The following is a 16885-nucleotide window of genomic DNA, read 5'->3' on the forward strand; positions in this document are numbered from 1 at the left end:
CAGGGTTCACAAGGCACAGGTTTTGTGCCAACTGCCAAATACTGAAGTAGGGAACGTGTCATTCCCTATCCTGCATTCCCAACCTTTTCCTCTCAGCCTAACACCCAGCAGAGCTGACTCTGACTTTCACAACTCCACCAAACAGCTTTTTGAAATTATTTCTCTCTACAAGAATTTGGGCACCTTTTTCAGCACCTTCAGCAGAAGCTGAAGTTGCTTTTAACTCACATGGATTTAGTTACATGAATATTTAGGCATAAACTCCCCAAACCCCCTCTAAAACTATAATATAACTAAATGTGATAAAGAATTAAAAGAAAAATCCACCTTAAATGAGGTTCAGAGCAGCTTGATGCTCTACAGCATGGAGCAAAGATGATAATTTTTTTCCTGGCTCATAAACTTGCAAATATTTCATTAAAGGAGTTAATATTTTTTAAAATCTCCCCAAAGCCCATTGACCTCTTCTGCAATGAGCACCACAAGTGACTGTGTGTTGTTCAAACAGATCATTTCTATTCTGGGCTTGATTTCTTTGAACTTCAGCATCGATGTTGGTGTTTATGAAATGCATTGGATCAACAGCTCCAGGATAAAAAGTGTCCAAAGAAAAGTTGTTAATGCAGGAGTGTGGGAGAAGAGTTCTGCTCTGTCACCCTGCAAACAGAATATAAAACAAAATATGGCACAGCTTGGTTAACAAGGGCCATCCCTGGGAAAGAAAATAATCCAAAGTCTGCAGCCAGCTCAGCTCTGGAGCTGGTCCAGGTACCTGTTACCACATAATTCAGTTAGTTTTGAACACAGTTCAGCCAGGATCGTGCAGTCAAAGAGAAAACAGATCGATCTGGGGCATTTTTACTTCATATTCTTTGTTTTTAAAAGGCCAAGATGTCATTGCTGTCTCCTGCTGATTCCATGAAATCTCTCTGCACTTCCTGACACATTTTTTTTTCCTCCTTTAACCAGGCCATTTCCATCACTCCAAATTCCAAGTGCACCTTCTTAAGAGCTTGAGAAAGGTACCAATTTATTTGCTGTTTGAAATTGCGAGAAGACTTCAATTTTTAGGTGTATTTGGAGCAAATCTTTAAAACATTTCAATAGAGAGGGGAGGCAGGACATCACAAACCTTCTTGGCAAGGCCCAATTTTAAAGAAATACCTTCCTGCAAAATCAGCTGCTCCCTTCTTAGATCCAGAAAGATGAAACTCTTCCTGCACCATAAACTTCCCCAGAAATTCATGTTCTTAGCAGCACATATTTGCAGAAAACACTGTAACACCCTGCTGGATTTATTCCTGCATGTGCTGAGCTCACTTCAAATAACAGGGGGGAAGGGCAAAATATCAAGTCACCTACTCTAATTATTTAAATTCCATTTTTAAATATCAGCATTCTGAGGAGTGGAATTCTCCCTCCTCACTTTCTCCTGCTAGACACTGAGGGAAGCTGGTTTTTTGTGGGTTTTTTTTTTTTTTTTTTACGCTGCAGACAAATCCCTTTTATGACCAGTGGTCTCTCAACGAGATGAGCATTAGCGAGACAAACCAGTCAGGAGTCCAAGGGCAGCAGTCCCACACATGTCACACCCTTTCAAAAGAACCACAAAGACTGTCAGGCTCATTATTTGGAGGATGACCACAAAGCCATTAAATATCTGTGCAGACACTTGGTGAAAAATAACTGCCTTGGGTTCAAACCATCACCTGGTGAACTTCCCAAAGGCAGCAGCAATTTCAGATATTGCTCTGGCATTCCAGCCAGGATTTATGGCACATTAACAGCTCTCGTGCAAGGAGCTGATTTTACTTTCGGAGAACCAACTGTGACACAAACAGCTCGTTCAGCTTTTAAATGCAAAGGTTCTGACCTGTGCTGAGCCACCCAGCAGAAACCACCTGGGTTTTCCATAAGCAGCTCCACAGAGCAGAGCTGGCAGAGAAACCCTTCCCTTGGGTCAGGAGTCAGTGGAGGGGATTGAAGGTTCACACTTTACATTGATCATGTGCAAATATTTCAACTCATGCCATGCACACTGCTGGGATATTTGTGTAAGGAAAAAAAAACTGCATCACTGCACACTCAAACAATCCTGCACAGCAACAGCTACAAACCAGCCCCAAACCGAAAAAGTGAGTTAGGGCATGAGGCACAGAGCATTTTCCATCCCCAGCCCAGAGCTGGAATGACCAACACAAATAAAATAAATCCTTCCCCCTCCTGTAAACAATGCCAGGCTCACTCCTTTGACCTCCTCCATCACATGCCAGGTGAAGTTCCACATCTGTGCACTGTGGATAAAGCTAATTTCCAAACAAATAAATAAAAATATATATATTAAACATGTGTTTAGTGTAACACTGAACACACAAACACAGCAAGAATGAGAGAACAGACAGGTGACAGATGAGAGCTCTGGAAAAAACCCTTTCCCTTCCTTTTTCCACTGTGCCTTCCCTCCCTTGGCTGCTCCTGTGCCAGCCCTGCCACAGCTCAGGGACCTGAGCGAGCAGGAAAGGCAGCCAGCAGCAAACCCTTGGCCAAAACAACTCCCGCCAATTAAATTCCTGACAGGAGAATGAGCAGAGCTGCCAGAGCAAGGAAAACATCCTGGGCTGTGGAAAAGGAAGAGTGGGATGACAGCACAGCTGGCAGAGGCTGGGATGGAGCTGAAACCTCTCCACACCTTTCCCACTGAGTAACTGAGGCTGCTGAGCTGCACTAAACGTTCCCCTGCTCACCTGGCTGCAGAAGGGCTCCAGTATTTTATGCCATTAATGCCCTTAAAAACCAGAGAGGGACTCAGGTTTCTTCAGCAGAGCCCTGAAATTCATCCCCAAGCGCGCTCCCAGGACTCCTGGACAAGCGTGACACAGCAAATGAGATTTAAATGCAGCTTTTCTGCAAGATCACTCCCACTGCCCACCACCAGACCCAGATGTGAGGCAAAAAATGATCTCATTTCCCTGCTCCCTCCATCAAATGCTGTTCCTTTTTATAAGGAAGGATGTGAGGATGGTGGAGCATCCTTAGGAGAGGCTTCTCAAAGCTCAGAGTCTGATATCCTCAGCTCTGCAGCACCACAACAGGAGTGTGTGGGCAGAGAGGAGGCTTCAGTTCCTCCTTCTCCTGTTTCCTTATGGTTTCGGCAATGTTTGGGCTGCTAAATGACACCAATTTTGGAAAACACAGGAAAGCATTAGACAGAACCCCCCCCAAAAAAGGAACGTTATTAGTTGTCAGTGTCTTCTCAGCAGACAGCCCACCAGAGAGCCTGCTAAAGATTTATGGCCCAGAGAAAATATGTGTGATTTTCCCTCTCTTCTGTGGGAGGGAGAAAAATATAGGCCCCAAAAAACTGAGAATCATCAATGACAAAATTCACAGCTAAGAAAGAAGATTTCTTCCTTGGAGGCAAACAGCTCCAGCCTGAGCCGTTAACAGGACATGTCACCAACAGGACAAGTCACTGGTGGCTTCTCCTGCAGCAGGGTCCTGCAGCATTCCCTGTGTCCTGTCCCTGCAGGCCTTGTCCTCATCCCTCTGCAGCTCTCCTGGAGCCCCTTTAGACCCTGGAATGTGCTGGAAGCTCTCCCTGGAGCCTTCTCCTCTCCAGGTGAATGTTCCCAACTCTCTCAGCCTGGCTCCAGAGCAGAGGGGCTCCTCTGACTCATCCCAACACTCCTGACCCTGAATTGTCCCAGGAAACCTCAGAATCCTCTCACAATTTATCCTGACACAATCACTCACCAGCTCCCAGTTCTCCCCAGCCAAGGCCCTGATCCTGCATTAATGAAGTTCTTCAGGAGGATGTTCCACCCACTCCTGCACTGAAGAGCTCAATTAGCTCCACACAAAATGCCAAACCGCGAGTTAAAATTTAAACAAATTTCCCCCCTCTCCCATAGATGGAACAACATGACCAAGGGCTACGCTGGCTGTGAGACAAGGAAATAATAACTTCAAACAGTTTTTTCTCCTGAACAAGGCTGCTCTAATAGTTTGATAAACTGCTTCTGTTTGTTTGTTTGTTTTCTAGCACTCCACTACCAACTGGAAAAGGTCACTCTGTCTTCTGTGTTATTCCTCCATTCTCAGAGAAGGTCAAAAATATTTAATATCTGCATGTTTTGTACCTGAACACTGAGCCACCTCTCACACTACACCAGAGTGCCTGGTGCAGTTAGTAGGGAATTATTGCAGTTTTATACATATATATATATATAAATATTTGTAGTTATTATTCAGAAATCCAGCTCCAAAAAGGAGCTGCAGAAAACAACTCCTTCCCCACAACCCCCAATTTCCAGCCCACCACCTGTTATTTTGTACAGATATGGAGAGATCACCCTGCTGCAAGGAATTTCACAGGCAGAGGTGCACAGCGCACAGAACATTATCTCAGTGAACTGCACTCGTGTGACGTCGCTCTGCTGGGGTGACCAAATTCCATTCACTGGGATTTGAAGGAATTGTACCGCTTCCCTGAGCCACCTGCTCCAAGTTTTCAGCCTCCCCCAACGGCTTTAAACACTTTTAAAACTGAGTTTTCTGCTCCCCCTGCTGCAAACGTTAAGATCTCCTCTCCAAAAATTATCCTTACTCAGAAAAGCAAGGCTAGAGATAATTTAAGCTTTGGGATCAAAGGTTTTTTTTACACTCTAAGGTAAAAATATTTTAAGCCACTCCAGCGGAACTAAGGTACAAACACCCACAAGATTTTGAACAAAGAAATGCAGCATTTCCTCCCTCTCATGCCAGTCAATGCTCATTTCTTACCTTAAACCAGCAAGAGATTATGGATCTTAAAGTGCTGCTTTTATGCATTGTAAAAGCTCTTCTGGAAGCTTTTCCGACTCCCCCTGACACCCAAGAACAATGAAACCTTTCCAAGAGGGTTGTTGTGTTTTTCTTGGCAGACTTTTCCCACAGATCTTGGTCAGACATTGTCTCCTCAGTGCTCTTCACATCTCCACAGGCTTCGAGTTCCATCAACCTTGCTCAGGAGCGGCCAACAGAAATCACTCCAAATTTCACCACACCCCAGGGCTGAACCCATCCCAAACTCCCACAGAGGACGGGAATATCCAACCTCGATGTTCTGCTACACTGAAGGAACAATCGTGGGAGGGTTCTTGCTCCAAAGGTTTTGTCTTTCTGGAGCAAAATCTGCAGAACTCAAGGCTCAAAGTTTTTCTGGACCTCATGGACCACAGGAAGATGGCTGCAGATTCCCCATTCCAAACCCATTCCATACATCCTTAAATTGAATTCTTCCCTTTTATTCTTCACTTCTTTATTGTCACTTCAATTGTGTGACACCCTGTTGTTCAGGAAACCCCTCATGAACCTCTGGCTGGACATTTCCAAGCAAATTTTTGCAAGAACAGTATTGAAGGGAGCTGCAAGTTTGTGGAATGAGGAAAAATGATCGAGATTTCTTTAATAATAATTCCTCTAGAAAGACAAATATGTGGGTAAAGATTCAGTGGAGGGGATTGAAGGCCCCTTACATTGATCATGTGCAAGTGTTTAAATTCATACCATGCACACTGCTGGGATATTTGTGTAAGGAAAAAAGTCTGCATCACTGCACACTCAAACAATCCTGCACAGCAACAGCTACAAACCAGCCCCAAACCGAAAAAGTGAGTTAGGGCACGAGGCACAGAGCATTGTCCATCCCCAGCCCAGAGCTGGAATGACCAACACAAATAAAATAAATCCTTCCCCCTCCTGTAAACAATGCCAGGCTCACTCCTTTGACCTCCTCCATCACATCTCAGGTGAAGTTCCACATCTGTGCACTGTGGATAAAGCTAATTTCCAAATAAATAAATTTAAAAATATATATTAAACATGTGTTTAGTGTAACACTGAACATACTCAAAGAGCAAGAATGAGAGAACAGACAGGTGACAGATGAGAGCTCTGCTGCTTGAGAGAGCCTCAGATCCCTGGGCGAGAGGCACAGCACCTGAATGAAGCCTAAGCAAGGTACAGCTTTAGTCTCTTGCAGTTCAGAGGAAGAATCAAATAAGAATTTGCTGCAAACACGCCGGCAGCAAGTGTCTGAGCTGCCTAAACCCAGCCATAACGACAGCAGAAGACAAGCCATTAGAGCTGTGACACTTCATAAGACAGGCATGACATGGTAACACAGAACAAAAATGTCACTTTGAAAGCTGCTGATAAATCACTTGGTAGGCAAAAGGAATCAACCTTTCCAAACACCATAAGGATGAATCCACGGGATTTTTTTTTTTTTTTTGCTGATATTTAAGCTCTTTGGAGTTTTACAATCTGTTGTAAATGTGGCCACTTCCCAAAAAAAAAAAACCAAACCAAACCAAACCAACCCAAAGACAAATCCCAGCACTGCTGAGCGTTGAGCACGGTTCTAAAGGCTGTTCCAAGGGTGGAAAGGTGCCCAGCTGAGGGATTCTTACCTGCAGGACATCCTGGATCTTCACCCACACGTCCACCATGTCGTAGAGCTTGATCTCCCCGTCGTACTGGCTGCAGGGGGAGGCCACAGTCTGCTGCAGGTGGCCCAGCACCACCGAGTGTGCAGCAGCCACGGCGTTGAACTTGTCAAAGAGCAGCTCCAGCAGCTCCAGCAGCAACCTGGGAACCAGAGAAACAGCTCTTGCTCAGCTTCTGGAACATTCCACGGGCACACAGCAGGGCAAGGGAGACAGGGCACTGTGGTTTCGTGTCCTCTTTTGTGACATGCTGAGGGCACCTGGCTTCAAATTCTCTCTGTGGGTTAATTTCAGCTCAGGTTTGGTATCCGAACATTCCTGGGGATTTTTCTCCTCGCTCCCTTGCCCGTATCAGCACTGCTCACTTGAAAAGTGTCCTGTTTAGGGCTACAGGGAAGACAAAACCATTAATAACTCCACGGTAATTAAACTGGACTAACATCATATTAGAGCCCATTGCGAGACCCCAGGTAGGGCTGCAGGCAAGGAGGGAGGGAAACAACCTGCTCTTCCCCCAGAAAAAAAGTATGAGTCCCAAGGCAATAAAAACTGACTGACTCACACAAACAGGATAAAAAGAATTCTCTTTTTGAGTTCTTCAATTAATACGGCAGGTCTCAAACGACAGGAAATATCAGAAAGCTAAAATACCAACCCTCAGCACTTGCCATGATTTTACTCCTCTATTTTTTATATCTATAACATCATCTAAATCTACTGCACTGTACCTGCTACTATGGTTCCTTACTGCCCAGTTGTCGTAATTAAAGCCCCTTTGCAAAGTCCTGAACAGTTTGTGGTAAGGCAGAGCCAGCACACTTTTTACTGTTTGAGAGGAGAAAAATCCCGCTGGAGTTCGCCGTTTAATGAGCAACTCGAGTCCCCACGTCACCCCACCAAAACGTGAAGATAACACTTCCCAAATCCATATGTTAGGCACTTGTAGCTCTGACAGACAGGCTCCATCACATTTCCTGCAGCAGCTTTGGAGCCACCACATGCTCCAAGTCTGCCCAGCAGAAGCTGCGATCCCCAGGGCAGGAGCTGGAGCTGCTCCCGCTCATTCTCCAGCACCTCCAGCGTTCACAGAACAGGGAATGGCTTTGGGGACACCCTCAACATCCCAGGGTGCTCCAAGCCCCATGTCCAGCCTGGCCTTGGACACTGCCAGGGATCCAGGAGCAGCCACAGTTTCTCTGGGAATTCCAGCCCAGGCAGGAATTCCTTGCCAAGATCCCATCCAGCCCTGCCCTGTGGCAGTGGGAAGCCATTCCCCGTGTCCTGTCCCTGCAGGCCTTGTCCCCAGTCCCTCTGCAGCTCTCCTGGAGCCCCTTTAGGCCCTGGAATGTTCTGGAAGCTCTCCCTGGATCCTTCTCTCCAGGTGAGCGCCCCCAGCTCTCCCAGCCTGGGTCCAGCCCTCTGAATTAATCTGTGACCTTCTCAACCCAAAACCAAAGAGCCACTGGAACCAAGACAGCTAGTCAAACAAAACCCAATAAATTGTGTGTGTGTGTCCCTTTTCTTCAGAATTCAGAATAGCAGAAAATGCTAAAAAAATGTGGCATTATGGAACCAAATTAATTCTCTATCGCTGAGAAAATGTTCTCAGTGCCAGCCCAGCTTCCACCGATATCCCATGAAGAAGAACTCAGTTATCCCTGCAGCTCCTTGCCGCCCCAGGAAAGAACAGTTTGGTAGAACTGAACTACCTGGAGGGTTGGACAAGTTCACTTTATTCTCACTGGGTGAGCCCGACCTCACATTATCAATTTCTTCATGGAGCCATTACTAAGATATTACCACACTTTGTGTTTGAAATTCCAGCGTCTCCCTGTTCCCATGTTCCAGACTGATGGACATGAAATCCCCCAGATCCACACTCCAGTACATTTTCCATTCTCATCACTGTATTCCCACACCTCTCTGTTTTCAGCTTAGCCAGCACCTCTTACCTTAATTTTTCTTTTCCTTCAAAGTCCTATAAATCTGTTCAGGTCATTTTTGAAAGAAGGTGACCCAAAAGACACACAGGCAACAAGACAAAACCCATCAAATAGGGCTGAAAACCCAGCCTGGTCTGGATGGGAATGGAGTAGGGAGTGCCCTGAGCTGAACAGGGACAGGCAGGGACAAGAGCCTGGCTCAGGCAATTTGTCACAGCCACCCCTGCACCCAGAGAGAGGGGAAATGTGTTGGGAACAGTGACACACTCATGGAATTGCATGGTCCAGGCAATAATGGGAGTGATGTGGGTGACTGCTGCCACCTGAGCAAGGACATTAATGACAATTCAGTCTGTGCCTGTTCAGAGGGGTGGCCTGGACATAATTCCTGTGTTTGTTTCAAAGCCTGGAGAAGAAGGAAAAACTCAAAATATAATATGGAAGTGTAGGGAAAAGCACATGGAATCCAAGCAAGAGGATTTAGGAGCAGAAGTGTCAAATCTCCCATCTCTTTTTAGATTGGATTTTTAATGTTTCCTGACCAAAATGTCCCATAAATCTGTCCCTCAAGTAGGGATCCACCCACATTGTTATTCTAAAGTCCAAACTCTTCCAAAATTCAGGAGGGCCCCACAGGTTTGTGCAGCAGCACCCCAAGGAAACTCAACTTTGTCCTCCACAACTCCAGGTAAGGATTTCTAAATGTAAAGGTGTGACTAATGAGCCACTAATTAAGGATAAGACAGAGGCAATTCATACACTTAAGCCTTTCTCCATGAACTTCTTCCAAGCACAGAGATCTAAAAATGTTAAATAATTTTAACCATTAAGAATTAAGAATTTAAACAAAAAATTTAAGAATTGAAGAAGAATGAATGGATGAATTGAATGAATTGAAGAAGAATGAAAAAAAGAATATGTAAGAATTTTAAATTGTGCACTTAAAGCTGAGCTCAGCAAAAACACGGTGAGACTCAGGCAGAGTTTTCAAAATTATCCTCCCCCAGGGCCAAGGAGCTGCTTAGAACCTGCTCCTGCCCTTCCTGAAGCTCTGAGGATCTGAGAGAACACCCAAAGAGTCATCAGAAACCAGAAAAGTCTTGAGTGTTAAAATTTGGGAGTAATTAACAACATTTTTATACACAAATGTAAAAGGTGGCTGCACAAACCTACATGAACAGCTTATTTAAGGACGGGAGGAAAAGAGAGTTAAATTGAAAAACTAAAAAGAATGAGATCAGCAGTGGCTGTTATCAGATCTGGAGCTTTTCTGGCAAAGTTCTACAAATCATTTCCCTCTTGGACAATGAGAGGGGCTCTAAATAATTGCTGCAAGGGGTCTCAAAAGGAACTACACCACAATTTCCCCAAGCAGATCTTCTGCCTCATCCTCGGTCACAGAATGGTTTGGGTTGGAAGGGAGCTCAAGGATCACCTGACAGCCTAATAAACAGTTCAGCAGTTCTGGGCACTGCCTTGCGCTCAAATTTTGGGTCTTACAGAGCTCTGTTGAAGCAGCAGGGCCTTGTTGTTCAGATTTATTTTTCCCCTGACAGCAGGGAAGTCTCTGAGCTTTGATTTAAAACTGAAGCTAATTTAAGGGGTGGGGACACCCTTCCACACTGTAATTTATTCTTTTCAATATAAATGAATTCACCTGCTTGCTGTAAACTTCACGTGTGATTTAGGTTTAGAACCAGCTCTAATTATGTCTGTATTCAACAGGAATTCAAGACACTTTCCATGGCTCTAGAATATGAGCATCTTAAAGGCTCACACTCTCCAACAGATGCCAGAAGCCATTAAACCTTTCTGTGCCTCACTCAACCCTCTGGGCAGGTTAATGGCATTGATATATGATCTGATCCAATTTATCAATTCCAACAGACAAGCAGGAGCCACACAACCTCTCCAGACTGGTTCATAAAACAAGTATCAAGAATGTGTCACGCTCTTGGCATGAGAAACTAAAATTCTGCCTTCTGACCCATCTAAAAAAAGCTCATTTTCACTGAGTTATCAGCCCTGTATCTCAACAAATTCTTCAAAAAGGAATTGTTTCCACAGCAGTGCTAATGAGAGGAATTAAAAAAAAAAAAAGGAGTCTTTATCAAGCTGATGTTTTCCTTGGGAGTGATTCTCCACTACAAACATTGCGCATAATGGAGACGCACACTTTAATTTTCTGCCATTAATTCCCTTTGGACAACGCTCACGACAATGTGGAGATGAACATTTCAGCTGGAAGAGATTCCTGCTGGAATCCTTTTGTTCCAAAGGCCAGTTGCAGCGAATTTCTGAGGAGCAGCACAAACACAGTGCTCAGTTGGCTTCCACACCTTGCTATTAACGGAAATGGGGCTGCAAAACAATTAAGAGACTTGGCCATACATTTGTGAAAAGAATTAGTTCCGTACATGATTTCAAAGCTTTGCACCTGCATCAGCTTAATTGGACTCTGCTACACTCGAAATCACCGAGCTGAATTTTCTCATTTCAAGTCATATTATCAATTAGGACTCTTTTTTATTTTTTAATTTTTTTTTTCTGCAACAATCAAGGGGCTGGGAGTTGAAATATCCTTACCTAGGCTGATTTTCCTGGGAAATATTCATATTTCCTGGGAAATAATCGTCGAGCTGAATTTTCTCATTTCAAGTCATATTATCAATTAGGACTTTTAAATTTATTTTTTTTCTGCAGCAATCAAGGGCTCAGAGGTAAAGTATCCTTACCTAGACTGATTTTCCTGGGAAATATCTGAAATCACCAAGCTGAATTTTCTCATTTTCTCTTTTTTTTTTAAGGATTTTTTTTTTTTTTACAGCAATCAAGGGGCTGAGAGTTGAAATATTCTTACCTAGGCTGATTTTCCTTGGAAATATTCATATTTCCTGGGAAATAATCACTGAGCTGAATTTTCTCATTTTCTGGGGGTTTTTTTAGGATTTTTTTTTTTTTAACAGCAATCAAAGGGCTGGGAGTTGAAATATCCTTACCTAGGCTGATTTTCCTGGGAAATATCCAAAATCACCGAGTTAAATTTCTTTTTTTTTTTTTTTTTTTTTTTTTTTTTTTTTTTTTTTTTTAGGATTTTTTTTTTTTTAACAGCAATCAAAGGGCCGGGAGTTGAAATATCCGTACCTAGGCTGGTTTTCCTTGGAAATATCCGAAATCATCGAGCTGAATTGTAATTTTCTCATTTTTTTTAGTATTTTTCTGTTTGTTTTTTGCAGGAATCAAGGGGCTGAGAGTTGAAATATCCTTACCTAGGCTGATTTTCCTGGGAAATATTCTCCCCTCTCTGGTAACCATTGTCAGCCACCTGAGTGGTGGAGCGCTTCACAATCTGCTTGAGCTCCTGTTCCAAGCGATCCTGGATGGCTTTCACCGTTTCTGGGATTTTCTTCAGCTTGGCCAACCCCTTGATGAGGATTCCCATGAAGACGGCGCTGTTCTCCTCCGGATCCAGGTCTGTGTCCTCTTTGAGCTCCAGAAGGCTTGAGTCTCGCACTGGAAGAGATTTCAATCCCACATTTTATCAACTGAACCCAACATCAGCGCCCTGAAGAAGCAGCACGGGAGCTCCTCTGGCTTCACACAACTCCCAGCACGTGGAGCAACCAAGGATGAACAAGGAAACCACAAACACTTGGGTTTTGGGGGGGAAGCAGTGGATGTTTCTGTTTGCTTGAGGGCTTCCCCAGACATAAATACAGCAGCCTGCACACTGGACTGATTTAGGAACAATTCATGGTGCAAATTCTGTGTTGGGAAATAGGGGAAGTCTGGTGCAATTGAGATACTCATAAATGAGAAGGTACAATATCCCTACAAATCCCCTGAATGGGTTTCAAGGAGCCAAAACCCACTTAGTTCTTCCCCAGCTGTTTTTTCCTTGCTAGTTTCTTCACAAGAGAGGAATTTTCATTACAAACACTATCAAGCTTAAGGGACTGCTGATGAATTCAGCCAAGTTTACGCTGCCGGAGTGACTGATTGTTTGATTTTATCTTTTTCTGCTTTATTACGTCTGTCATGGGGTTGATGAAGTTACTCAAATCTTCCAGCAAGGCTTCTAGAAGGGTAAAGTGAGAAGAATTAGAGAGGATAGTGCTGACATGGTCCTGAAGTAACAGGGATTGCAAAGGGAGAAATCCTGTTGCTAAGCGACAGGGGATGGGAAAGCAAGAGAGAGACTCTGCTTGTTTTAAGTAGGTTCATTAAGCAACATTTCTTAATTTACAGATAACACCCAGCAACAACAAAAGTGTGGCTCTCTTAAAGACTGGGTGAAACATTTAATAAATATATTTAAACACTTATGGGAAGTAAGTGTCTGCAAGGCAAACTGAATGAAAAGAATCTTGGAAGATCTACAGCCCCTCTGTGCCATCCACCACGCCAGATCCTTGGATCAAAATTAAAATCCGAAAGCTGTTTCATCTGACTGGGGCTGAGCTCTGAAAAGGCTGCTGGGTGACAGATGACTCCCATGGTTTCAACTCCTCGACAGATTTTCTCCCTTCTAAACTTTTCCAAGAAGCTGAAGGAATGTCAAAAGATCCAGCAGAAGGATGGAAGGAGTGAGAAATGGCAGAGGGAGCTGCCTGGAGCTGGGCCCTGACCAGAGGAGCAGCACCAGGGCTAAGTTAGAGCAAGATCAAGAAAACAACAGGCCGAGGATGGTGCCAATTTATAAATAATCACAATAAATGAGTAACGCTCCCCTCAGTGCCAGTTTACACCAAACTCAGGCTCAGTCAATCAAGAGGTTCCTTTTTTCCTGCAGTGTGATTCCAAACTCTGCGCCTGTGGCTCAAACCGAGCTCACAGCTCACATGGTCTCACATTTGAACCCAGAGCAGCAGCAGAGAGTGAGGTGGGAATGGATCCTGCTCTGGAGCCAGGCTGGGAGAGCTGGGAATGTTCACCTGGACAAAAAAAAACTCCAGAGAGAGCTCCGGGCCCCTGCCAGGGCCTAAAGGGGCTCCAGGAGAGCTGCAGAGGGACTGGGGACAAGGGACAGGACACAGGGAATGGCTTCCCACTGCCACAGGGCAGGGCTGCATGGGATCTTGGCAAGGAATTCCTGCCTGGGCTGGAATTCCCAGAGCAGCTGCCCCTGGATCCCTGGAATGTCCAAGGCCAGGTTGGACACTGGGGCTTGGAGCAGCCTGGGATGGTGGAAGATGACCCTGCCCATGGCGGGGGGGCTGGACTGGATTACCTCTAAAAAGACCCTTCCAACTCCAAATTATTCCATGATCCTCTGACAGTGAACATCAGGAAGATCAAACAGTGCTTACTTCTCTCTCACACACGCTTCTTTCAATTAAACGTGAGCAAGTTACAGGAGAAGCAACTAGAAACACCCAGAAGGCAATAATTAAAAAAAAAAACAAAGAACAAAAACAGTAAAAAAAGATAATAGAAAGACATTTCAAACACCAATTGGAATTTAACAACTGGCTGCAGAACTATCCCTGCTCAAAGCTCTGCTCCATCACAGACCTTTCAACCCCACAGAGTTGCCAAGGACTTTGTGGCTGCTGGCCAGGTCTCTGCCCACTCTGTTATTGTTATCCTCCAAAATCCACAGCAAAACTCAGGCACAGACACAGAAAATGAGCTCTTTGGAACCAGAGCTGTGAAAAAAACAGTGGAAATGCTACAGGATGAAAGGTTTAACCTATTCTTTAAGAAAACCAAACCCTAAATATCTTGTTTCTCTGAGTTCAGTGCAGATACTTCCCAGCCCCAGCAGCCTCTCAGAGGACAGGTCCCATCATGAGGCTGCAGCCCTTCTGTAAGCACCCTGTAAATTATTCTTAATATCACACAATGAACACCCAAGAGGGAGGAAATGGAGCTGTAGCCAAATGTGAGGACAGCATTTAAGAGGAGTAAAAGCAGCAATCTTGCTGAGAACTCTGCCAGCACAGTGAGACAAACACTCTTCCATTTTCCAAAGAGCAAACCAATTTCCAGCATCCTCAAACAGTCAGGACATTGATTTACATCTGTTCCAAACAAGAGCAAAGTGAACAATTCGATATCTGGGAGCTGCACACGGGTCTGGAGGCTCTGTTAGATCTGACTGTTTGATAAAACTGTGCGAAACCTTTTTTCAGTGTGTTCCCTGCACATTGTCCCTATTAAACCGGAGCTCTGGGTTAGCTTTGGGGGCCCGTTGATCCGTTGATCTGCCAAGATCCCAACCCTGGGTAACTGAGGATTGTCCTGTTCCTCGTGTCTTTCGCACCTCAAACATCCTCTCCTGCCATTTATTGCCATCAAGGGGCTGTTTGACCACAAAGCTTTGGCCCAGGTGATGCCTTGGGAAGGCTGACCTGAAACAGAGACTGGACAGAGGTAGAGAATAAAGTTGGTATTTATTGAAAGGTCTTTAGGATACACCTTGGGCAGGACAAGAGCCTGGCCAGGGCTACACCCAAGGTGGACCCAAATTGGTCACAAAATGGGCCCAAAATGGTCACAAAATGGATGAGCGGTCACGAGGTCTCACATTTTTGTAAGTTTTGGTCCATCTGCATATTGGGGTTTAATTCTCCAGTTACAGCTTCAGGTTATGAGGTCTCATCCTTCTTGTTCCTCCCTTCATTCCACCGTTGTTTGTGCTTTTCCGCCTGAAAGTTGTGCTTGATCTTCATCAGGAAAAGGATTTGTTTTGTCTCCCTGCTCTGTGCAGAGCTGAGTGACACTGAATGTGAGCTCAGAACTGCACCCCTGGGCAGCGCAGAATCTGGAAAACATGAAAGCTCAAATTTGAGGCGTCACAGGAACAAGCTCCTCCTGCCCCCTTCCTCTTCCAGAAAGGCATCAAAGGACCCAGGCATTTATTAAGGAGTTCTCCTGGAAAATTGCACCCCACATGCTGCTCCCTGTGGGCAGAGGAATCCATGGGTGAGGAAAGCTGTCCCCAGAGATCAGCTCTCAGAAGGGAGAGCTTTGTCTGTTTTTACTCCTAAACTGGGAACATGAATAACTTTGTTATTCTTTGGGATCCAGAAATTATTCTGAGCTTGATTCTTGGAAGGAAGTGGGGGGAGAGCAGCTCTGCCACCTTGGACTGGCACTGGGCCTGTCCAGGACTTTGGCTGAGACTCCCCTGGGAGCCTGTCCTGGAGAGCAGAGGAGTCCAGGAAGGTTGGACATCCTTCAAGAAGGAAATCCTAAAGGCACAGGAGCAGGCTGTCCCCAGGAGCCAAGGGATGAGCAGGCAGGAGGAAGACCAGCCTGGCTGGACAAAGAGCTTTGACTGGAATTCAGGGGCAAAGGAGAGTTCCTGGCCTTTGGAAGAAGCAGAATGCATCCCAGGAGGAATGGAATGATGTTGTGAGGTTGTGAAGGGACCTGGGTATTGCCATAAAGGACAACAAAAATATTTCCATAAATACATAAGCAATCAAAGGTGGGCCAGGGAGAATGTCCATCCTTTGCTGGATGTGGTGGAAATAGGGACAGAAGGAAGAGGCTGAGGCACCAAACGCCTTCTCTATCTCAGCCTTTAGCAGCAAACCCCTGTTCTCAGGGCAACCAGGGGAAGGCAGGCATGGGGAGCAGAAGGAAGCCCCAGAATCCAAGGGAAATGATCAATCCACACCATGTGGACACTCACAGGTCCCTGGGGCAGATGGGACCCACGTAAGGGCTCTGCAGAGCTTTCCAAGCCTCCGGCAGACCAATTCCCACCCAGCCCAGGGTCAGTGCTGAGAGTGCCCTGGATCCCCTCACCCAAGTCTTTGATGAAGGCTCAACAGCTTTCTCCAGGAGAATGTTCTGGGAAACAACGGCTTGACCAAAGTCTAGGTAGACCTGACACATCCCCAGCCCTTCCCTCATCCTCCAAGGGGGTCACTTTGTCCACAGAAGACCAGGTTGGCCAAGCAGGAGCTGCCTTTCCTGAATCCACTCTGACTGGGCTGATCCTCTTGTCCTAACAAAGTCTGCAAACCTCTTGTGAAGCAGAACACTTAACAGCATCTTATCAAAAGCCTTCTAAGACAACACCTTGAAGGAATGATGATTTCGCCACATTCTCTAATAAAACTGCAGCCATTTTCACAATTTTTTCATCAACCAAACCATTTTTCACCTGGAAACGCTCAACTCTGTGCTCAAGCAGGCAAAAGTGGAGCCGTGGGTTAAACTCCTAGAAGCTGAACCATGTGAGTCACTGATTTCCCCGCCAGAGGAATGAATGAGTTAATTCCAGAGTTACAGAGGGGGGGAGCTTCCCCGATCCCTGCTCTGATGATGCCCTACAAAAACCTCTGCTCCAATTGGAATTCATTTGCTCAGCGCTGCCATTTCCCAAGGAACCAACCTGCTGCAAGGAGCTTTTTAATAGCTCCGGTCTGATCCCTAAAAAGCCAACTTTGGGAACTCATTTAAGCAAAGCAGCTGAAAGAAAAGGCTCTTGGGTCTTGT

The 16885-nt window shown here is 45.2% G+C and overlaps 1 protein-coding gene across 3 annotated transcripts in view; it reads right to left on the reverse strand.

Moving 5' to 3' along the window:
• EXOC4 (exocyst complex component 4) overlaps positions 1–16885 on the reverse strand; it is a 305007-nt gene that overhangs the window by 245046 nt on the left and 43076 nt on the right. For all 3 annotated transcript variants that reach the window (XM_066182652.1, XM_066182653.1, XM_066182654.1), the window contains exons 6-7: positions 11701–11944; positions 6453–6630 (exon numbers count right to left, since the gene is read on the reverse strand). In XM_066182652.1, the coding sequence (XP_066038749.1) occupies positions 6453–6630; positions 11701–11944 (422 nt within the window). The remainder of the gene's footprint in view (positions 1–6452; positions 6631–11700; positions 11945–16885) is intronic.

This window comes from Chamaea fasciata, unplaced genomic scaffold (assembly GCF_029207755.1).
Source record: "Chamaea fasciata isolate MVZ Bird 193981 ecotype frontalis unplaced genomic scaffold, bChaFas1.0.hap1 SCAF_5, whole genome shotgun sequence".
NCBI classification, from domain to species: Eukaryota; Metazoa; Chordata; class Aves; order Passeriformes; family Sylviidae; genus Chamaea; species Chamaea fasciata.